The 22,998-nt window shown below is 39.3% G+C and overlaps 1 protein-coding gene across 1 annotated transcript in view; it reads left to right on the top strand.

The window, feature by feature from the left end:
* Positions 1-396: 396 nt before the first annotated feature.
* The window catches only part of AADAT (aminoadipate aminotransferase), a 30,282-nt gene continuing 7,680 nt past the window's right edge, over positions 397-22,998 (top strand). The window contains exons 1-8 of the mRNA XM_010364001.2: positions 397-883; positions 1,939-2,107; positions 3,202-3,334; positions 12,566-12,640; positions 17,225-17,434; positions 20,305-20,370; positions 21,723-21,805; positions 22,259-22,355. Of these exons, the coding sequence (XP_010362303.1) occupies positions 817-883; positions 1,939-2,107; positions 3,202-3,334; positions 12,566-12,640; positions 17,225-17,434; positions 20,305-20,370; positions 21,723-21,805; positions 22,259-22,355 (900 nt within the window). The 5' untranslated portion in view covers positions 397-816. The remainder of the gene's footprint in view (positions 884-1,938; positions 2,108-3,201; positions 3,335-12,565; positions 12,641-17,224; positions 17,435-20,304; positions 20,371-21,722; positions 21,806-22,258; positions 22,356-22,998) is intronic.

Genomic DNA, 22,998 nt, shown 5'->3' with positions numbered 1-22,998 from the left:
CTGAGATCTTCGAGAAAGTAATGTTGAAATTCGTCTGGGTCCCCGGGGTGCTTCCCAGGAGAGTGCCCAGAGTTTCACTAAGAAAAGATGGGTATTTAGCATAGCCATGGTCTGAGCGGGCAAAATGCACAGTCCCAGTGACGGAGAGGAGGCCAGCGGAGCGCGCGGGAATGAAGGTGCGGCCTCTCCAGGCTGGGCGCAGCTCGGGAGCCCCCTGCAGTGGACCCAAGCGGCCGCCAGATGGTTCCCGAGGATTAGGATCACGGGCACTTCCGGTCCCCTCGGGCAGCCCCTGGGCTGGCCTCCCGGCCGGTACCTAGGCACGCCAACGCGGACGCCAGCTTCTGGTGACTCCCAGCGGCGAGGTCAAGAGTCATTGGCCTGGGGCTGCAGCGCCTCGCACCCGGGCTCCCCCGCGCGCCCTGCGCTCTGAGGGCGATGATCCGGGACGGGGAGGCGCGCGCGGCGGGCGGCCATAGGCCACGGCGCGGGGCGGGAGGGGGCGCGGCGAGGCCCGCGGCGGGGCAAAACTGGCGTGGGCCCTGGCGGCCGCCGGAGCGCGTGCGGCGTGGACTTTGCCAGGCTCGCCACCAGCCCCAGACCCGTTTAGGACCCGGAGACCGAACGCAGCGTCCAGCCGGGGAGTTTCGGCGGCGTTCTCCGGGCACTGCGCGCGGGAAGCCAGACGCAGCGGGGGGACAGCTCGCGTTGGCGTTGCCAGAGTGAGGAAGTTAGCAGGCAGGACTTGACGAGGCTCTTTGGTTTTTCTAGTCCTCAGCCACTGAAGAGGAAGCTTGATGCTTGGCTGTCAGAGACATGAATTACGCACGGTTCATCACGGCAGCGAGCGCAGCCAGAAACCCTTCTCCCATCCGGAGCGCGAGTGAGAAACGGGGCGACCATCACTCCTTTGGGGTGGGACATTCCTCTCACAGCCTCTAAGGAGGGTTCCCTAGCAAGCCACCGCTTGGTTGCATCCATGCATACCCCTGTGCACGCTCGCGTTGAGCCATACTCTGCGTGCAGAAATGAAATAGGCAGAGCCTTTGTTCTCAAAGAACTCGGGCTGAAACGGAAGGCGGGTATTTCTGCTGGAGCAGAGTCCGAGCAGCTGTAGAGAGGCGCAGACTGCTGAGGGTCACGGCCTTGGAAGGGAGGGGGCGTGCTAACGAGAAAGGCTCTTCCTGGGAAGCTGAGAAGGGGCAGGCACAGCGTGCAGATGGGTGTGCAGTGGAGAGGGCCAGGTAAATGGGAGAGGTAGGGGTGGGCCATGAAGCTCACAGACAGGTCGGGGCTAAGTGGAGGAGGGCTTCTGCTGTTGTGGCCCTTTGCTGTCTTCCTGATCCCTCTGCCTTCTCTTTGGTTACCTTCATTTAGTCCCTCCACAGGTGAGGCAGCCCAGAAAAAGTTATTCTGTATGTTTATTTTAGACTAGCGTTTGTCTTACTCCATTCAGGCTGCTATAACAAATACCACAAACTGGGTAATTTATAAACAATAGAATTATTTCTCACAGTTCTGGAAGCTAGGAAGTCTAAGATCAATGTGCCAGCAGATTCTGTATCTGGTGAGAGCCCTTCCTTATAGACAGAGGCTTCTTGCTGCATCCTCACGTAGTAGAAGGGGGAACCTGTGTCCTCACATGGCAGAAGGGCCAAGGGCATTCCCTCAGCCTTCTTTTATAAGTGCACCAATCCCATTCAGGAGGGTGGATCCCTCCTGACCTAATCACCTCTAGAGACCCCACCTCTTAAAACTATCACATTAGTATTAAGTTCCGAGTATGAATGTGGGGGGAACACCAACATTTAGACCCTAGCACATTCGATCACTAGAAATTGTTACACTTTATAGTTTTATTGATTATAATGCATGCTTAACTATCTGCTTATAACAATCTTCAGTGAAATTGTTTCTTCTCTTCCATGTGTATTGTAGCTGAAATATCTAGCAGAGGACCAAAATCGATGATCTCGTTGGCTGGTGGCTTACCGAATCCAAACATGTTTCCTTTTAAGACTGCTGTAATCACTGTAGAAAATGGAAAGACCATCGAATTTGGAGAAGAGATGATGAAGAGAGCACTTCAGTATTCTCCGAGTGCTGGGTAAGTATCAATACTTAACATAATTTTATTGGCTCATTTTCATGAGAAATATTCTAAGGCCCATTGATAAAGAATATTAAAGAAATATTCTAAGGCCCATTCATAAACATTCTAAGGCCATTGACTCATTTGGTCATGCAGTGACCAAATACTCACTTGATCACTGAATACTAACCAAGTGAGTATTCAATAGCTAGGAAGGTCTGGGGAAAGGTTTTCAAAGATAATTAAGAGCAGAAAGGATATTGAATGCTGAACACTCCTCAGTGATTGCTTCTCAATTGCAAATGACCAAGAAGGCTTCTAGAAGGAAATACCATTAGAGCTGAGTCCAAAAAAATGAGAAGATATCCAGGTGAAAAAAACATATCAGGAGAAATGAAGAAATGGAAGATCCAGGAGGCAGCAACTTTAAGTCCCCAGGCAAATTTTTAATAATTATATTCCCTTTCTAAACAAGCAGCCATGCAAATACATTGCCCTCATGGGTTCAAATGCCTTTAATTTCTTAAAGGCAAGCTGAAACATATCTGACGACTTTCTTTAGCTGGTCTTCTTCCAGTGATAAAGCATAATTTATGGAGAATCTATAAATTATACTTTATTAAAACCTTCTTTGTTCTTTGATTGAAAAGTATATTGAAATATGTTATTCATGTATACATGTATTAGTTATATAATATGTTAAATATACATAGTCTTATTCGAACATTCCGTAATACAAACAGCTTATTGAGCCTGAACTTCTAGATAGCCATAGAACTCTTCCTAGAGAGAACAAAGAATCGATTATGCAGTGATTACTCTAAAGACTTCAGGTTTGGAATAAGAAAGATGTAGATTCAAATCTCAGCTCATTGATTACATAATTGACTTTATGAAAATTTCTGGCTGATTGACTTATGGGAATTTCCTAATCTCTAAGTCTGCTGCCTATCTTTTAAATAGGAATATTAATACTGGCAAAAAGCATTTGAGGGTTTTTTAATTAAGTGTACAAAGTGCTTGGTAAAGCTGTCATTTATTATTTCCTGTCTACTACTATTACTATGATTTTTACTACTATGAATTTAAAAATACATTTTATGCTTTAGAATTCCAGAGCTTTTGTCCTGGCTAAAACAGTTACAAATAAAATTGCATAATCCTCCTACTGTCCATTACCCACCCAGTCAAGGACAAATGGACCTATGTGTCACATCTGGCAGCCAACAAGGTCTTTGTAAGGTAAGACTGAAAGGAAAACTCAGCCAAAATGGGGAATTGGAAGCATTCATTTCTATAGTCATCTCTCAACCACAGAGAATCATATTTTATGGATTACTGGTAGTCTTTCTTGTCTTCACCTAGAATTATAAACAGGCAACTAAAAGACAAGTCATAGGATGCGGGTGGGAGCAGTTGTGGCCGTGGATGGCCTAGGGTGGGTAGGGGATGTTGACTGTAAGCAAAAGCCAGGTGGAAATATTGTAGGTTGATCTATCAATCTTTCCCCTTCGTTTTCCTCATTGTGAACACAAGGACTTTGAAAAATTATCTGTTCTTAACATCATTTGCTAGCCTAATCTGTTAAATACAGAGCATGTGGTCAGTTATCCAGACCTATTAACCATTAAAGCAGGATTCCCACTAAGGGAGTACTCAACTCCTACCAACAGCTTAGTGAACACTGCTTAATTTCATCTGGCTCAAAAATTCAAGTTACATTTGATTTCTGCCTATAGTTAGGAAATTTCAATATGATTTTTAAATTTTTTAGAGGGCATACCTTCATATTCCTGAGATAAAAATATTTATATTCCTTTGCATATCTGTCTATGGAATCTCTGTGCTTGCCACTGCTTGTATCTTGTCCCCCTCTTGGTGCATTTCTCTAGATCTATTTATATGTCTGTATCTCTGACTTCTTACGTGGATTGGTTCTCTCTCTCCCTCTCCTCGTGTCATTAGTTAGTCCATCTTCTTCCCTTCTGGGTTCCAGGAACTCCACAGATGTAAACACCACTGGTTAGTTGTCGCAATAAAGAGACCACATCTGTGGTCCTCAGTTTAATCTGTTATTTTCTTTTCTTTTTTCTTTTTGGTTTTTTTTTTTGTTTTTTTTTTTTTTTTGAGACAGGGTCTCACCCTGTCATGCAGACTGGAGTGCGGTGGCGCAATCACGGCTCACTGTAGTCTCGACATCCCTGGGCTCCAACAACTCTTCCACCTTAGCCTCCCAAGTAGCTGGGACTGCAGGTGCACACCAATATGCCTAGCTAATTTTTATATTATTTTGCCATGTTAGACAGGCTGGTCTTGATCTTGTGGGCTCAAGCAATCTGCCCACCTTGGCCTCCCAAAGTGCTGGTATATTTTCTCCTTTGTTTTCCATGAATAAGAGGATTCTCTATATTCATTCTCAGATCTAGATTAATCTCTGACTCCCATTTATCTTTATCTGAAACCAGAGTATTTTCTTTTTCATGGAAATATGAAAACTGTAATCTGGTTTGCTTTAATGAATTTTAATTAAATTATTGTTATGAAATAATGAGTTACAGTAGTGAAAACATTTTTTAAAGTTTTTAAAAATTAAAAAAACTTACCATTTTTGTATATAATTAGGAAAAGTAAAAGAATTAGTTAGTGTTTGAGTCTTTGCTTGAAGAGAAACATTTGTGGTTGTATAAAATGATATAAGAGTATTTTTCAATGAAATTCTTTCCTCAAGAAAGGGTGCTGTGGACTTTTTCTTCCAGAAAGTTGCTCAAGACAGTTTCTTCTTTATCCATCACAGCACCAGTTATACAAAGAAGGAAGACAGCACAGATGGCTAAATACGTCAGTAACTTACTACTTACAGACATGCTTATTACAGGGGCACTAATATGTATCTGGTTTAATATTTCTTCCACGTTGTTCTCCAGGATTCATGTTATTTTAGGCTCCTGTGTTTCTCTCTCATCTTTTAAACAATGCTCCCAGATGATAAACAGCCTTCCCTTCTAATTTAATATATTTGAAATTTGTATGTCCCCTAACTGATGTGGAAAATATATTTACAGTTGACCATTGAACAACACAGGGATTTAAGGGCAATGACTCCATGCAGTTGAAAATCTGCATATAACTTTTGACTCCTCTAAAACATAACTACTAATAGCCTACTCTTGACCAGAAGCCTTACTGATAATATAGTCAGTTACCACATACTCTGTATTTTATATGTATTATATACTATATTTTTACAGTAAAGTAAACTAGAGAAAATAAAATGGTATTAAGAAAGTCACGAGCAAGAGAAAATATATCTACCATTAAGTGGAAGTGGATCATCATATAGGTCTTCATCCTCATCTTCATGTTGATTAGGCTGAGGAGAAGGAGGAAGAGGAGGGGTTGGTCTTGCTGTCTCAGGGGAGGCAGAGGCAAAAGAAACTGTGCATATAAGTGAACCTGTGCAGTTCAAATCCATGTTGTTCAAGGATCAACGCTAATTAGGTTTTCCTTTGATCTGTTAATATGTGCATGCCACCCAAGTGATTCCTTTGGTCCTAGGATGTCTTGTAAAGCTTAAGTCAATTAGAAACTTTTCAGAGGAGGATACTGTTTGTCATAAGATGCCAAAAGCTCATAAGGAAAAGATAAACTGAACATCACAGGCCAATTGGGAAACAAAAGTCAAGTCTTCTATCTCAATTGATAATGGCTCTACTGTTTGTGGTGAGATGTGGGTTGATAAAATGATAGGAAAAAGGACTCAAACTGGGGATTGTGAAACATCACATGTTAAGAAGCAATTATTCTGTGACTTATGTATGATTTAGTCATAATAGACCCCTTTGATTTAGGCTGGAAAAATCTATTGCCTGGCTCTAGTGATTGTAGTCGAAATCATATTATCCACATAATTTCCAAAGATTTGTCAAACCTTCTATTGACCTAGAAATATCCTTTAACACTGTTGATCTCCCTATCCATTTTATTTTTTAAAATTAATTTTTAATTTTTTCTATTGCCATAAAATATATATATAAAATTTGCTATCCTTGCCATTTTTAAGTATACAGTTCAGTGGTAATAAGTACATTTATATTTATTTTTTCTTTCACCCTATCTCCCCCATGTCCTTTCCATCCTCTGGTAACCACCAATCTACTCTCTATCCTTATGAGATCCACTGTTTTAGCTCGCACAGGTGAGGGAGAACATGCAATATTTGTGTTTCTGTACTTGGCTTATTTCACTTAACATAATGACCTCCAGTTCTATCCACGTTGCTGCAAATGACAGGATTTTTTTTTTTTTTTTTTTTTTTTTTTTTTTTTTTTTGGAGACGGAGTCTTGCTCTGTCACCCAGGCTGCAGTGCAGTGGCCGGATCTCAGCTCACTGCAAGCTCCGCCTCCCGGGTTCACGCCATTCTCCTGCCTCAGCCTCCCGAGTAGCTGGGACTACAGGCGCCGCCACGTCGCCCGGCTAGTTTTTTGTAGTTTTTAGTAGAGACGGGGTTTCACCGTGTTAGCCAGGATGGTCTCGATCTCCTGACCTCGTAATCCGCCCGTCTCGGCCTCCCAAAGTGCTGGGATTACAGGCTTGAGCCACCGCGCCTGGCCTAAATGACAGGATTTTATTCCTTTTTTATGGTTGAATAATATTCCATTGTGTGTAGACCACATTTTCCTTATCCATTCATCATCTGATGGACACTTAGGTTGGTTCCATATTTTGGCTATTGTGAATAAGTGCCATAATAAACATGGAGGTGCAGATACTGCTTTGATATATTGATATTTTTGTTTTGGATATATACTCAGCAGTGGGATTGCAGGATTATATGGTAGTTCTATTTTCAGTTTTTTGAGGAACCTCTGTACTGTTCTCCATAGTGGCTGTACCAATTTACATTCCCATCAAAGTGTACAAGGGTTCCCCTTTCTCTACCCTCATCAGCATCTGTTATTACTTGTCTTTTTGAAGCTAGCCATTTTGACTGTGATGAGGTAATATCTCATTGTGGTTTTGATTTGCATTTCTGATTGCATTAGTAATATTAAACTTCTTAAATGCCTTTTGGGCATTTTTATGTCTTCTTTTAGAAATGTCTGTTAAGATCTTTTGCCCATTTTTTAATGGGATTATTTGGGGGTTTTGCTATTGAGTTGTTAATCCCTTGTCAGATGGGTGGTTTGCAAATATTTTCTCCTATCCTGTAGGTTGTTCTAGTTCCTTGAAGTGCATTATTAGGTTGTTAATTTGAAGTCTTTCTACTTTCTTGATACAGGCATTTATTGCTATAAACTTTCCTCTTACTACTGCTTTTGCTGTATTCCACAAATTTTAGTATATTGCATTTCCATTTTCATTTTTCTTAGTAAAACTTTTAATTTCCTGCTTAATTTTTCATTGACCCATTCAGGAGCACGTTGTTTAATTTTCATGTGTTTGCATATTTTATAAAGTTCCTCTTGTTATTGATTTCTAGTTTTATTATTGTGGTCAGAAAAGATATTTGATAAGTTTTTTTTTTTTTTTTTTTTTTTTTTTTGTTCAAACTTGTTTTATAGCCTGAGGTATGGTCTGTTCTGCAGACTCTTCATTGTGCTGATGAGAAGAATGTATATGCTGCAGCAGTTGGTTGAATATTTTTGTAAATGTCTATTAGGTCTGTTAGATCTAGTGTGTAGTTTTACCTCACTGTTTCTTTATTTGATTTTCTGTCTGGATAATCTGTTTGTTACTGAGAGTGAAGTGTTAAAGTCTCCTACTATTATTGTATTGCATTCTGTCTCTCCCTTTATATTTATTAATACTTGCTTTGTATACTTGGGAGGTATGGTGTTGGGTGCATATATATTTATAATTGTTATATTATCTTGCCGAATTGACCCCTTTATCATTATATAGTGACCTTCTTTGTTTCTTTTTACAATCTTAGATTTGTAGTCTATTTTACGTAAGTGTAGCTACACCTACTCTTTTTAGGTTTCTAATTCCACGGAATATGTTTTTCCACCTCCTCACTTTCAGACTGTGTGTCTTTATAGGTGAGGTAGGTTTCTTGTAGGCTGCATATGATTGGGTCTTGTTTCTTTATCCGCTCAGCCACTCTCTGCCTTTTAATTGGAGAATGGAAACCATTTACATTCAGTGTTATTATTGATACATTAGGACTTACTACTGGCATTTTGCTGCTTGTGTTCTGGTTGTTTTGAGACTCCTCTCTTCTTTTCTTCCTTTCTTACTATCTTCCTTTGTGGTTAAGTGATTTTCTCTGGTACTATTATGAAATATGTTGCTCTGTATTTTTAGTGAATCAATTATAAGTTTTTGTACTGTGGTTACCATGAGGCTTACAAAAAAAAATTATTGATATAAAAAGTTATTTTAAAGAGGTAACAACTTATCTTGGATCAACTTATCTTATGTTGGAGAAGCAAACAAATGCAAAAAACACACACAAAAAAATCCTCTATTCTTTAACCCCATTCCCCGCACATTTTGACTTTGAGATATCTCAATTTACGTATTACGTATCTTAACAGGTTGCTGTAGCTATTAATGTTTTTGATCGATTTGTCATTTGGGCTTCATATGAGAATTATGAGTGGATCACACACCATAATTACAATCATAGAGTATTCTGGGTTTGTCCACATACTTAATTTTACCAGTGGGATTTTTACCTTGAAAAGTTTTCTTTTGCACATTAGTACTTTTTTATTTCAAGTTGAAGAATTCCCTTTAGCATTTTTCATACGATCTGGTGATGGTAAATTCTCTCAGCTTTAGTTTGTCTGAGAAAGACTTTATCTCTCCATCATATTTGAAGGATAATTTTGCTGGATACAGTATTCTTGGATGATTGCTTCTCAGCCTTCTGGCTAAGATCAAGTGTACGATATTCTTGGATGGGCCAGGAATGGTAGCTCACACCTGTAATCCCAGTACTTTGGGAGGCTGAGATGGGAAAATTGCTTGAGTCCAGGAGGTCAAGACCAGCCTGGTTAACATAGCAAGGCCCCATTTCAATCAATCGATCAATTAAAATAAACCAATGTTCTTAGACAGCAGCTTTTTTCTTTGGGCACATTGAAAATGCCATATCTCTTCTTCCTGGCCTGTACGGTTTCCATTGAGACGTCTGTTGCGAGACAAATTAGAGCTCATATGTATATTATTTTCTTCTTTTGTCTTGTTGCTTTTCATATCTTCTGTTTGTCCTTAGCCTCTGAGAGTTTGATTCTTATATGCTTTGAGGTAGTTTTATTTGGATTGAATCTGTTTGATGTTCTCAGACCTTCTTTTGTGGCCTGGATATTTATCTGTCTCAAGGTTTAGAAACTTTTTCTGTTATTATTTCTCTAAATAAGCTTTGTACTCCTTGCTTTTGCTCACCTTCCTCTTGCAGACCAATGATTCTTAGATTTAGTCTTTTGGGGTAATTTTCTATATTTTGTAGGCATTCTTTGTTCTTTTTTCTTTTTTCCCCAACTGTATTTTCACATAGCCAATCTTCAAGCTTACTGATTCTTCCTTCTGCTGGGTCCGTTTTGATTTTGAGAGCCTCTAATGAGTTCCTCAGTTCAACAATTCTGAGTTCAGTATTTCTCAGTTCCAAAATTTCTGGGGCATTTTATTTTTATTATTTCAATCTCTTTGTTAAATGTCTCTGATAAATTTCTGAATTGCTGTTCTGACTTATCTTGAAGATCACTGAGTTTTCTTTTCTGGTTTTTTTTTTTTTTTTTTTTTTGAGACGGAGTCTCGCTCTGTCGCCCAGGCTGGAGTGCAGTGGTGTGATGTCGGCTCACTGCAAGTGCTGCTTGCCAGGTTCACACCATTCTCCTGCCTCAGCCTCCCAAGTAGCTGGAACTACAGGTACCCACCACTATGCCCAGCTAATTTTTTGTATTTTTAGTAGAGATGGGGTTTCACCGTGTTAGCCAGGATGGTCTTGATCTCTTAACCTCATGATCCACCCGCCTTGGCCTCCCAAAGTCCTGGGATTACAGGTGTGCGCCACCACGCCGGCCCTGAGTTTTCTTAAAACTGCTATTTTGAATTTTTGGTCAAAGAGCTTACAAATTGCTGTCTTGTTAGGATCAGTCACCGGATTGATGCTCTGTCATTTTGGGGAGGTCATGGTTTCCTGTTTGCTATTGTTTCTTGTAGGTATACATCTGTTTTTTTGCATTGAAGGATTAGTTATTTATTCTAGTTATTTGTTTGTTTTGTCCGGCTTGCTTTGCTTTTTATTGGATATATTTGCTTAGTAAATCTCTGTTGCTGGGTCACTGCTTCCTTGTTGTCATCTTCGTAGGTAGCACCTTAAGCCCAGGCTTAGTAAATAATTCGAGAATAGCCTGTCCCAAATCAGGGAGGTCCCAAAGGATTTATTCCATTGGCATGAGATGACTAGCAAAATAATTATACCCAGGAACCTCTGGAGCATTCCTCCTGCAGTGTGGTGCTGCTGAACAATCACTCTGATTTGGCATGCCCTTTTTGCTGAGTTACAGTGCAGAGTTTCCAGGGCTTGGGATTGTAGTCCTGCCTCCCCATTTTGTCTCTGCCTTTCCTCAGGGATGTTTTTTGCTCCAGTCAATCATGATGCTTCCCGAGGGTTAAGGCAAGGACAGGACTCCTGCCAGGGAACCAAAGATGGTGGGGAAACTCTTGGCCACCTCAATCTCCCTTTTTCTAGTGTAGAAGCCATGAGTTAGGGGGAGATTTTCCATGTGCTTGGTGCCAGGCAGAATTGGGAGGAGGAGTATCCTAGATGCAGAAGTATGTTTTTCTTACCATCTGCTCAGAGTTTTTTCACTTCTCTATAGTCCTAGGAACTGACTCATCCTCATATTTGAGTTCTGGGTTGTTTCTGGTGAAAATTTTAGCACTGTATATTTGTTAGTGGTTTTGTGGGCGGGAATGAAGCCAACTTGCTTCTACACCACCATTTTGGAACTGGAAGTCTCCCCCGCCCTTTTGGAAACACTGTCCTCCTCCAGCTCTCTCAGTAGCATGTTGTGTGGTTCTCCTCCAGCCCACTTGCCCTGCCTTCCTTGCAGTGTCCTCCTCTACCCAGTCATTATTTATTGGAGTTCCCTGTAGCTCCATCCTTGAACATCTCTCCTTAGTCTATGTACTTTTCCTGGGTATCTCCATTTACATTCACATGATCAACCATATGCCAGTAACTTCCAAGCTCCTTCCAAATCCATTTGTCCATCTATCCATCTGACATCATCACAGGATGTTTCAAAGGCATCTCACACTAAAGCAAATCATTCTCTCACTCAGATATGGATGGCTTTTTGGTTTTGCGTTTCAGTGAATAGCACCACCCCCACCATCTATCTAGTTCCATAACCAAATACCTAGGCATCATTCTTGACACCTCCTCTTCCTCATTTCCCTATTGTCCATAATCATGTTCCATTACTTTTCATTTCCTAATACCTCTCAGTTCTTCTCTACAATTCCACTGTCACCACTCTAATTTAAGATGACCCTTATCTGTTTCCAGGACTGTGGCAGTAACTTCCCAAACAATCCTAAAAACTTTCCAAACTTTCCACATGTATTCTCACCCTTCTTTTATTCTTTCATACTGCAGCCAGATTGATCTTTTCAAGATGAGTATCTGATCATGCGACTCTCCCTCCCCACTCTCTTCTTAAAATCCTTGCTTCCCTCCCTTGGCTCAAATGCCTACATGGTTGGTCTCTGCCCACTTCTGTCTGATCTCACACCACTCTTTTCTCTACCTTCTGCCTCAAGACACATAATTATTTTGGCTTTTCAAATGTAACTATTGTCACCCCCTACACCAACTCATCACTTCCTCCAGGATGCCTTCCCTGAGTTCCCTCAACGCCTAGGTCTTCCTACAATGAGCTCTTATGTCATTGTGCATCTGTACTTAATATCACTTACCACTGTTTTTAATTGCACATTTATTGCGTAGTTATTTAATTGGTGTCTAGCTTTCCCAGTGGACCAGTAGCTCCATGAGAGTAAGAACCATGTCATTTTGCTTGCTATTTTATCTCTGACACTTTACACAGGCCTGGCTTATAGTAAACATTTAATAGATTTTCAAAGAAGCAATGAAAGGAATAAATGAATGTTAGGAGCCAAACCTCTGTTCACCTTACTCTGGAACAGGAGTTGGCAAACTATGGTTTGAGAGCCAAATCCAGCCCTTCATCAAATTTTGTAAATAAAGTTTTATTGGAATGCAGTCACACCCATTCATTTATATATTGTCTGTGGCTGCTTTTTCACTATAGATGCAGAGTAGTTGCAACAGAAATACTATGATCCTCAAAATGTTTACTGTTTGGCCCTTTATAAACAATTTGCTAATTCTTACTCTAGAATCATGTGAGCTCAAACTAAAAAATGGGCTTCTGAGCATGGAAACAGTACTAACCTATGCTGACTAACAAGCTAACCTATGCTTCTTTTGTTAGGTGTTTGAAATGATCATTAACCCTGGAGATAATGTCCTCCTAGATGAACCTGCTTATTCAGGAACTCTTCAAAGTGTGAGTATACATTTTTACAAAAGGCAACTCTGTTGTAGTAAATAAGAAGAAAACTTATAATAAAAGTTTTATAACTTTATAATAATAAAGTCAATATCTTATTAACTTTAGAATAATCTATACACAGAAAAATGAAGTAGCATCTTTTATCCATAAGCAGGATAATCTTAAATGATATATACAAAATATGTCAAATGTACCCTCTTCTTTATACATTTCTTTTTAAAAATCCAAGTGTATAGGCATTAAAATTAGGTTATTCAAAATCATGTCCAATTCTCTTAATATTTCACTTTAAATGTAACTTAAATTATAAAAATTTATTTTTATTACTATCTTATTACCATATGCATAAGTACAACCATGTTATATGTGTTATATGTCAGTTTAGTATACTAATATGGTATAATTAGGACTTTCCACTCCAAAGTTAGATCCGTGGAACTGTGATATACAGAATGAGGAAGCTGATGATCTGACTCTGCTCTGCACTGGTCAGAGCACATTGCTGAGAATTAGGTTTGTTTGGGGCAGTCTACTTTAAGAAAGAAATGTCCACAACTGGAGCATATTCAGAGAAAGATAGTCAGAGTAAATAGGGAATTGGAAACCATACCATATGATGGATGTTGTAGGAACTGGAGCTATTTTCCCCAGAAAGAAAAGACTCAAGAGAGGCATGAAAACTGTCCTCAAATGCATAAAAGTTAGTCATGTAACAAAAGAATTAGATTTATTTGTACATGACCTTAGGTTAATAGAACTGGAACCACAGGGAAACAATTTCAGCTCTATATAAGAACATGCTAACTGTTGGCCTTACTGGACTTCATAAGAGGTTATAACATTGCCCATCACTGTAGGTGCTCAGTTACTTTTGATTGCCACCTAACACAAATACGGCAAACATAATTCTAGCTTAGAGTAGGGGAATTGAGATGACCTTTATGCTCTGTTGATTCCAACTTCATGGATTCTCTTATTTTTTTTAATTTTATATTATTTTTATGAAAATCAACATATAAATATTATAAAACAATTCCATTTGTAATAGCATCCAAAAGAATAAAATACCTAGGAATGAATCTAACAAAGGAGGTGGAAGACTTGTACATTAAAAACTGAAAAATTTTGCTGAAAGAAATTAAGCAAAACTCAAATAAATGGAAAGACTTCCACTGTTCATAGAATGTAAGACTTACTATTGTTAAGATATTAATACTACCCTAAGCAATTTACAGATTCAATACAATCCCTATCGATATGCCAACAGCCTTTTTTGCAGAAATAGAAAAGCCAATCCTTAAATTGATGTGAGTTTAAAGGACCTAAATAGCCAAAATAATCTTGAAAAAGAACAAATTTGGAAGACCCTCACTTCCCAATTTCAAAACTGCAAAGCTACAGTAATCAAACAATGTGGTACTGGCATAAAGATAGTCATATAGACCAATAGAATAGAACTGAGCATCCAGAAATAAACCCACAAATCCAGTTGATTTCAGTAAGGGTGCCAAGATCATTCAGTGGGGGAAAGGGTAGTCTCTTCAACTGTGGTGCTGGGACAACTGGATTTCCACATGCATATGAAAGAACTTGGACCCTTACCTCACACCATATGAAAATTTAATTCAAAATGGATCAAAGACATAAATATAAGCGCTAAAACTACTGACACTTAGGAGAAAAATAAGGCCAAATTTTTATGACCTTAGATTTGGTGGATTTTTTAGATATGACCAAAAATATGAACAACCACCACCACCACAAAAATAGATAAATTGGACTTGAAGATTTAAACGTGGTTGTGTATCAAAGGACATTATGAAAAAAGTGAAAAAAGAGTCTATACAATGGGAGAAAATATTTATAATAATATATCTGATAAAGCTTTAATATCCAGAACATATAAAGAACTACAACTCAACAACAGAAAGATAAACAACCCAATTTAAAAATGGACAAAGGACTTAAATAGACATTAGTCTGAAGAACATGTGCAAAAGACCAATAAGCACATATAAAGATGCTCAGCATCATTAGTGATTAGAGAAATGCAAAGCAACATAAATCAACATATGAAAGCTGCAAGTTCCATGATCGTGTAGTGGTTAGTACTCTGCAATGTGTGACAGCTGTACCTACAGTCTGATTATTTGGCAAGACTCAGGCTTGGGGAAAAAAATATTTTTAGGTAGAGAAATGCAAATCAAAACTACTGTGAGATACTACCTCACACATACCAGGATGGCTATTATTTAAAAAAAAAATAGTGAATATGTGAAGAAACTGGGTTCATTCATTGCTGGTGGAAATGTAAAATGGTATGGCCACCGTGGAAAAGTTTGTCAGTTCCTCAGAAAATTAAAATAGAATTACCGTGTGACCCACAGTTCCACTCATGGGTATATACCCAGAAAGAATTGAAAACTGGGACTCAAACAGATACTTGTATACAAATGTTCATTGCAATATTATTTACAATAGCCAAAAGGTAGAAGCAACTCAAGTGTCCATCAGTGGATGAATGGATAAATAAAATGTGTTATATACATACAATGGAGTATTATTCAGCCATAAGAAGGAACACAGATCTGTTACATGTTACAATATGGATGAACCTTGAAAGCATTTTAACTTTAAGAAGCCAAACACAAAAGGACAAATATTGTATTATTCCAATTATATGAAACATCTAGAATAGACAAATTAATAGAGATAGAAAGTAAATGGGTGGTTACCAGTGGCTGGGAAGAGTAGAGAATGGAGAGTTATTGATTAATAGGTACAGAGTCTCTATTTGGGGTGAGGAAAAAGTTTTGGAAATAGACAGAGGTGATGGATGCACACATTGTGAATGTAATTAATGCCACTGAATTGTACTCCTAAAAATAGTTAAAATGAACTAGACAAGGTGGCTCACGCCTGTAATCCCAGCACTTTGGGAAGCCGAGGCTGAAGGATTACTTGAGGTCAGGAGTTCGAGACCATACTGGGCAACATAGCAAAGCACATGTCTACAGAGTTTTTTTGTTTGTTTAATTAGCCAGGCAGAAAGCAGAGGTGGAAGGATCACTTGAGCCCAAGAGCATGGTATTACAGGGAGCCATAATTGCACCACTGCACTTCAGCCCAGGCAACAAAGTGAGACCTTGTTGCTTAAAAAAAAAAATTGTCGCTTAAAAAAAAAAAAAAGGCTTAAAATGGCAACAATTTTACCACAATAAAAAAACTAAAATAAAATAATTACTTTTTATTTATTTATTTATTTATTTTTTTTTTTTTTTTTTTTTTTTTTTTTTTTTTTTTTTTTTGAGACGGAGTCTCGCTCTGTTGCCCAGGCTGGAGTGCAGTGGCGCAATCTCGGCTCACTGCAAGCTCCATCTCCCGGGTTCCCGCCATTCTCCTGCCTCAGCCTCCCAAGTAGCTGGGACTACAGGCGCCCGCCACCACGCCCGGCTAGTTTTTTGTATTTTTAGTAGAGACGGGGTTTCACCGTGTTAGCCAGGATGGTCTCGATCTCCTGACCTCGTGATCCGCCCGTCTCGGCCTCCCAAAGTGCTGGGATTACAGGCTTGAGCCACCGCGCCCGGCCTACTTTTTCTTAATGATTGGATACTCACAATTTACTTTCCTAAACTCCTAAGATTTAAGATTACATAATGCCTGTGAATGTAAAACCAGCGTCTACCTACAAAGCGCGCATATACACAGATGTTTTCACATACCCAAACAGAAAAACAGAAGCTGTATGCCAAACTTTGAGGAAGTATGCTAATAAGCAGTATGCGTTTATTGTATGGCGCAGTATTGATTTGCTTTATTCATGGTAGATGTGCGTTATAAGATTAAGGCCTTTTAAATTTGTCATAAGGAGGATCTGAATTGTTCTTTTTTATGCATAATTCTACCTTTGACTGCTAAAAGAGTGTTTGCTTTTCATTTGCAATTTTTTTAGAACCTCATTCAATTATTATTTCTTAAGTTCCTTTTTTTATTTTAATGCTCAACCATGAATGAGATTCCACAAATTTGTATAAAGCTAAGTCTATAAGCAATGCCAGTACATGCCAGTACAGCCTTAGCAATTGGTAAAATATGGAAATTCTACTGTATTGCTTGGTGATCTCCTCATCCCATTCATTGTCCCACCACCACCTGTAATCTCAGAACTTTGGGAGGCCGAGGAGGGTGGATCACCAGTTCAGGAGATCCAGAGCATCCTGGCTAACATGGTGAAACTCCGTCTTTACTAAAAATACAAAAAATTACCTGGGTGTGGTGGCGGGCGCCTGTAGTCCCAGCTACTCAGGAGGCTGAAGCAGAAGAATCTCTTGAACCAGGGAGTCGGAGGTTGCCGTGAGCCAAGATCGCACCATTGCATTCTAGCCTGGGCGGTAGAGCAAGACTCCATCTCAAAAAAAAAAAAAAGTGTATAACCTCAACCCTCAGGAGCTGAGAGCTGCATGCAGGTTTATATATTTTTATGGGTATGAATGAGCAAGTTCTTGGTTAGAAGGAAAAAAAAATAGCACTTACATTTTGTAATCATGACTGACTCAGGCTTTCTTTTGTGCTCAACAGCTGCACCCACTAGGCTGCAACATTATTAATGTTGCCAGTGATGAACATGGGATTGTTCCAGATTCCCTAAGAGACATACTTTCCAGATGGAAACCAGAAGATTCAAAGAATCCCCAGAAAAACACCCCCAAATTTCTTTATACTGTTCCAAGTGGCAACAACCCTACTGGAAACTCATTAACAAGTGAACGCAAGAAGGAAATCTATGAGGTACTGTAGAATGGGTTAAAGCAGTTATGTTCCTGTTTGTTTGTGACTTTTTAGAAGAGCACTATGCAAGCTCCCTTTCTTATTAGCCTTTTGCTTTCAAGGAATATAATTTTTAATAAAAGGAAATCATATATACTCAGGGTCCTAATAAATTTAGACAATAAATTTCTGCATCTTTCCTTAGTTATGAGATTTTTCTTTCCCCATAATTGATGTTTTAATACAAAAGAAATAGCATCCTTGGCCTGATGTTAAATTTTATGAGATTATTTAATATTTTACCCCAAGTTTGATTTCCATTTTTTCTGTGTTGTTAACTTGCCTGTTCTGCTTCCTACCCCTTGTCATCTTAGGTTACCAAGAATTCTTTAAAAATAAGAGGCATGCTCCCCTTTTATGAAATCTCTTTGAGATACCTATGATGCCTAGCTTTTCACTATAAACATTTTTTTAAGTATCAAACATATGTTAAGCTCCACAGAAATCTTTGAAAAATAAGAGAAATGTACCTTTTAGAAAGTCTCTTTTATGTACCTGACTGTGCCCCCAGCCTTTTACTACAAATAGCTTTTTAAAATAAATACCAAACCCTTGTTAAACTCTATAGAATTTAGTCACATCCAGTGGAATCATAGGAAAGATTTCAGCCAGTTCCTTTTACTTAGAAAATTTTAGGTTCAGGCCAGGCGCAGTGGCTCATGTCTGTAATCCCAGTACTTTGGGAGGCCGAGGCAGGTGGATCACAAGGTCAGGAGAACCATACTGGCTAACACAGTGAAACCCCGTCTCTACTAAAAATACAAAAAATTGGCCTGGCATGGTGGCGGGCACCTGTGGTCCCAGCTACTTGGGAGGCTGAGGCAGGAGAATGGCATGAACCCGGGAGGTGGAGCTTGCAGTGAACCGAGATCGTGCCACTGCACTCCAGCCTGGGTGACAGAGCGAGACTCCATCTCAAAAACAAAAGAAAATTTAGGTTCAAAATATTGTCTCAGGTTGGGTGCAGTGACTTACACCTCTAATCCCAGCACTTTGGAAGGCTAGGTGGGAGGATCGCTTCAGCCCAGGAGTTCGAGACCAACCTGGACAACATAGCAAGACTCCAACTCTAAATATATATATATACACACACACATATATACACACACACACACATATACACATCTAATACATATATATAATACATGTAAGTATATCTATATACACATATATATACACACACATATATTTACACATATATACACATGTATACACACACACATATACACATGTATATATACACATATATATACACAAGTATATATGTACACACACCACATACACCGTCATGTTCTTATGTTTGTACTTCCCGGGCTCTGTCCTGAGTTGTCTTCTTTGTTTACATACCAGCCAGGCAGCCTTGTCCGGTTTTGTGACTGTCTATTCCATTACATACACAATGACTGCCACATTGCCTGGCCCCTACCTCTTCCCTGAGCCCCAGGCTTCTGTATCCAACTTTCTACTGATATCTCCACAGAGATATCTAATAGTCATTTCACACTTAACATGCCCAAAATAGAACTCCTGATTTTCCACTGCCCCACCCCAAACCTCTGACCTCCAGCCTCTCACATTCTCCATCTCCATAAAGAGTGCAACTATGAATGGTTACCCTTTATTCCTGTCTTTCCCTCCTCTGCCTCCCATTCCCCACATCTAGTTCCTCCTGTGGACTGTACCACTGAGCTTATCCAAGTCCATCCATTTTTCTCTGTTGTCATCACTGTCCCCATCTTCTGAGCCCCTGCCTGCCCTCACTGGACTCCTTCAGTGCCTTCTTCACTGCACCAGCTGCATTTCACCCTGCCCTCTAACCAGTCACACTCTTCACACAGCAGCCAGCCACATCCATCCCTGCAGAAATGTCAGTATAAAGCCAGGGTCCGGGCTCCAGTGGTTTCTCCTTGCAGTTAAAATAAAGCCCAAATTCTTATATCTGCCCTGCAGAGCTAGGTAACATGGTCAGTCTATTCTCAAGCCTTCTCTCTTATTCTTCTTGCTGCACTTGGGGCAGCCGCACTGTCCTTTTTAACCCTTAAACATGTCAAGCATTTTGCGTATCCTGCCACCTTTGCCCTCATTCATCCCTCAGTCTAGATTCTTATTCTTCTGATATTTGCACAGCTGACTCCTTCCTGTCATTTTAAGCTCTGATGTTACCTGGTCCAGAAGGCCTTCTCAGTGATTGAACCTGAAATAGCCACCCTGTGATTCTCTTCCCTCACCTGTTGTAATGCTCTGCCCAGCACTTTAAAACCACCCATCTAGCTGGGCACAGTGGCTCACTCCTGTAATCCCAGCACTTTGGGAGGCTGAGGCAGGTGGATCATTTGAGGTCAGGAGTTCGAGAGTAGCCTGGCCAACATGGTGAAACCCCATCTCTAGCAAAAAATATAAAAATTAGCTGGGTGTGGTGGTGCATGCCTGTAATCCTAGCTACTCAGGAAGCTGAGGCAGGAGAATCGCTTGAGCCCAGGAGGCAGAGGTTGCAGTGAGCCAAGATCGCGCCACTGCACTCCAGCCTGGGCGACAGAGTGAGACTCCATCTCAAAAAAAGAAAGTAAATAAAACCACTCATCTAATATTTATTCTGCTCATGATCCACAGGCTTATGTATATGCTATCTTTTCCCCTGGAATCTAACTTCCATGAGAATAAGAGCCTTTAATGCCTTGTTCATCTTTTTATCCTCATTGTCTAAGACAATAGACACACAGTAGTTTTTTGAATGAGTACAAAGAATTACAATTCCAAGTGAATTTAATTTTAGATAACTTTTAAGGAATAGATTGCTTTAAGAAATAAACAATTACCTCAACCTTTTTTAGCTTGCAAGAAAATATGATTTCCTCATAATAGAAGATGATCCTTACTATTTTCTCCAGTTTAACAAGGTAAGTGATGATGTGAACTTATTTCACTATTAGAAGATAAGCTGTTGTAAGTTACTGCACTGTGTTGGATATTAGGCTGACTGCGGAGTCAGAACTAATCCACTTTTACATAGAAAGTAAATCAACTATGATTAATTTGCTACTACTTTACTTTTCAGTCTCCCAGTTTTATTATGGAATTAGTACCTTTCTTTTTTGTTATTACTGCTCTTTCCAGAAATTACTTACCTTCAAAACAGTAGCTGGCTTTCTGTACCAGGCACTGGGGCAAACAGTAGATCAGGGCTGATGGACATCTTGAACTCCACATCCAAGTTCACAGCTCCTCAAACATCACCCAGGGATGTGAACTGAGTTTCATCTTTGGCTGTTGACTTCTGTGTCTTGGTAGTGGCCAATTAGAACAATGTATGAGAAGGGTTAGGAAGCCATGCTCAAGCTGAAGGAGAAAGAGGGGTGTGCTCCATTAGCAATGTCTCCCATGGACACAAGAGGAGTCATCACAGGCAGCACACCACACATTTGCCACCCTGTCATTTATGTCGTGAATCTTACTGCAGAGTAATGGGCATTTAGATTGATTCTCACACTATTATGTATGTGTGCTACCTTTCATGATGATTTTTTCTGATAGATGATAATAATAGTAAGACCAAAGCCTGATTCTTCAAAAGCCAACACTTTCTTTGCTCTCAGGGCCGCAGAGAACATACACTTGGATTCGGCTTGCCCCTTAAATATACTGGGAAGAGATAAGAACTCTTTATTTCTCTACAGGGTTTCCTAAAACATCACTTTTGCCTCCTGCCTCCCACCATCAGCATGCCAGCAAATTTCCTTTCTCATTTGTAACTACTTTTAAAGTAAATGTTGAAGTCAGTCTTTCATATTGACTGATTTCTCATCTTCATTCGCATCATTTTTCCTTCTGTCGATCGTAAGGATCAGCTTTCTCTCTGAATACCCTTGAGTGCTGCTGGCCATCTTCATTATAGTCTTGTTCAAACCAGTGTTTCTTGAGTCCCTCCTGTAAGTCTGTTAATCCTGGATTTCAACCTCTGGGGTAAAGAGGACCTGTTTGAAGTTTCCCTAAGTTCATAATAATGGCATCTGAAGCAAATAATAAGCCCTTGTGTGTGTTTTTGGCAGAAAAGCCATGAAGACAAGCAGATGCTAATAAAAGAACATGCATCTTTGTTTGTTATTCCATGTTAAAGGGTTGAAATAAAGGTAAGAGAATATTTGTACTGTTGTTATACAAATCCATCTCCTGTCTACTCTCTATTCAGGATAATCATACAGTGACTAACAGAGCTTTCAGATCAACAGTATTTTTTATTTTTCATTTTAAGTTCAGGGTACCAACATTTCTTTCCATGGATGTTGATGGACGTGTCATCAGAGCTGACTCATTTTCAAAAATCATTTCCTCTGGGTAAGGCCCTGTGTCTCTAACTTGACGCTAGATCTAATAGAGCCAGAGACAGTACCTCAGTATCTTTTAGTCTAGACAATTTTTTTCATTTAAAATGCTTGTAGTCTGCTTGTCTTAAAATATTAGTTTCATTATTAATATTAACATAGGCCTTTTTTTTCACTTTATTCACCTCCAATAATCAAAGATTCTTGGCTGTTTATCTAACATTGTAGTGGGACCAGTCAGGTTTTTGATATCAGGTATGAAAGGGCACATTTGGAAATACATAGTCAATCTTGTTTTAAATGTACACTTAAATTTATTTTTGAAATAAGAAGTAGTTTTATTAGAATGTTTTAATTATCTAGATCCTTTTGTCCCCAGGTCACAATTGTCTGTCTGATGAAATCAGAAAAGTGATATGTAATAATTGTTAATATGGAATATCGTGCCTTTTCTCTTTTGACATAGGTTGAGAATAGGATTTTTAACTGGTCCAAAACCCTTAATAGAGAGAGTTATTTTACACATACAAGTTTCAACATTGCACCCCAGCACTTTCAACCAGGTAAGGACAATTTAGGAAATAGGTTTTTTTTTTTTTTTTTTTGTAATCAGATCAGAAGTTTTTAAAAAAATAGATGGTAGAGAACAAAAACTGCAAACCTGTTTAGTGACTCATAGTTTGCCTTCTTTGCAGACATGCTTATCTTTCCTAAAGAAATTGGTTGGAATGCATTTTAATTAAAATAAAGTAAAATTAATTTAAGAGAATATGTAAATTTCCTTACAAACTTTGAGAAATTATTGGATCCCTCTGTAACACAACCTTGTAAGAATGAATAGAACAGAAAAGTTTGTGTAGAATAGGACACTTGTTTGATGTATGTTCTATAAAGTGCAGATGGCCCCATGTTTTGCCAAGTTGGGGACTTTTTTCATATTTTTTGTATGTGTTATCAACAGAAGTTCACATATTTTTATATCTGTTATCAACAGAATTTCACTATCAATTTATAACATTTTAAACTTTTTTTTTTTTTTTGAGACAGAGTCTTGCTCTGTCACCCAGGCTGGAGTACAGTGGCATGACCTTGGCTCACTGCAACCTCTGCCTCCCAGGTTCAAGCGATTCTCCTGCCTCCGCCTCCCAAGTAGCTGGGATTACAGGCACACATCACTATGCCCTGCTAATTTTTGTATTTTTGGTA

This window comes from Rhinopithecus roxellana, chromosome 2, assembly GCF_007565055.1.
Source record: "Rhinopithecus roxellana isolate Shanxi Qingling chromosome 2, ASM756505v1, whole genome shotgun sequence".
Lineage (NCBI taxonomy): Eukaryota > Metazoa > Chordata > Mammalia > Primates > Cercopithecidae > Rhinopithecus > Rhinopithecus roxellana.
Note: the sequence above shows the minus strand (reverse complement) of the source record. Positions and strands in the feature narration are given on the sequence as shown.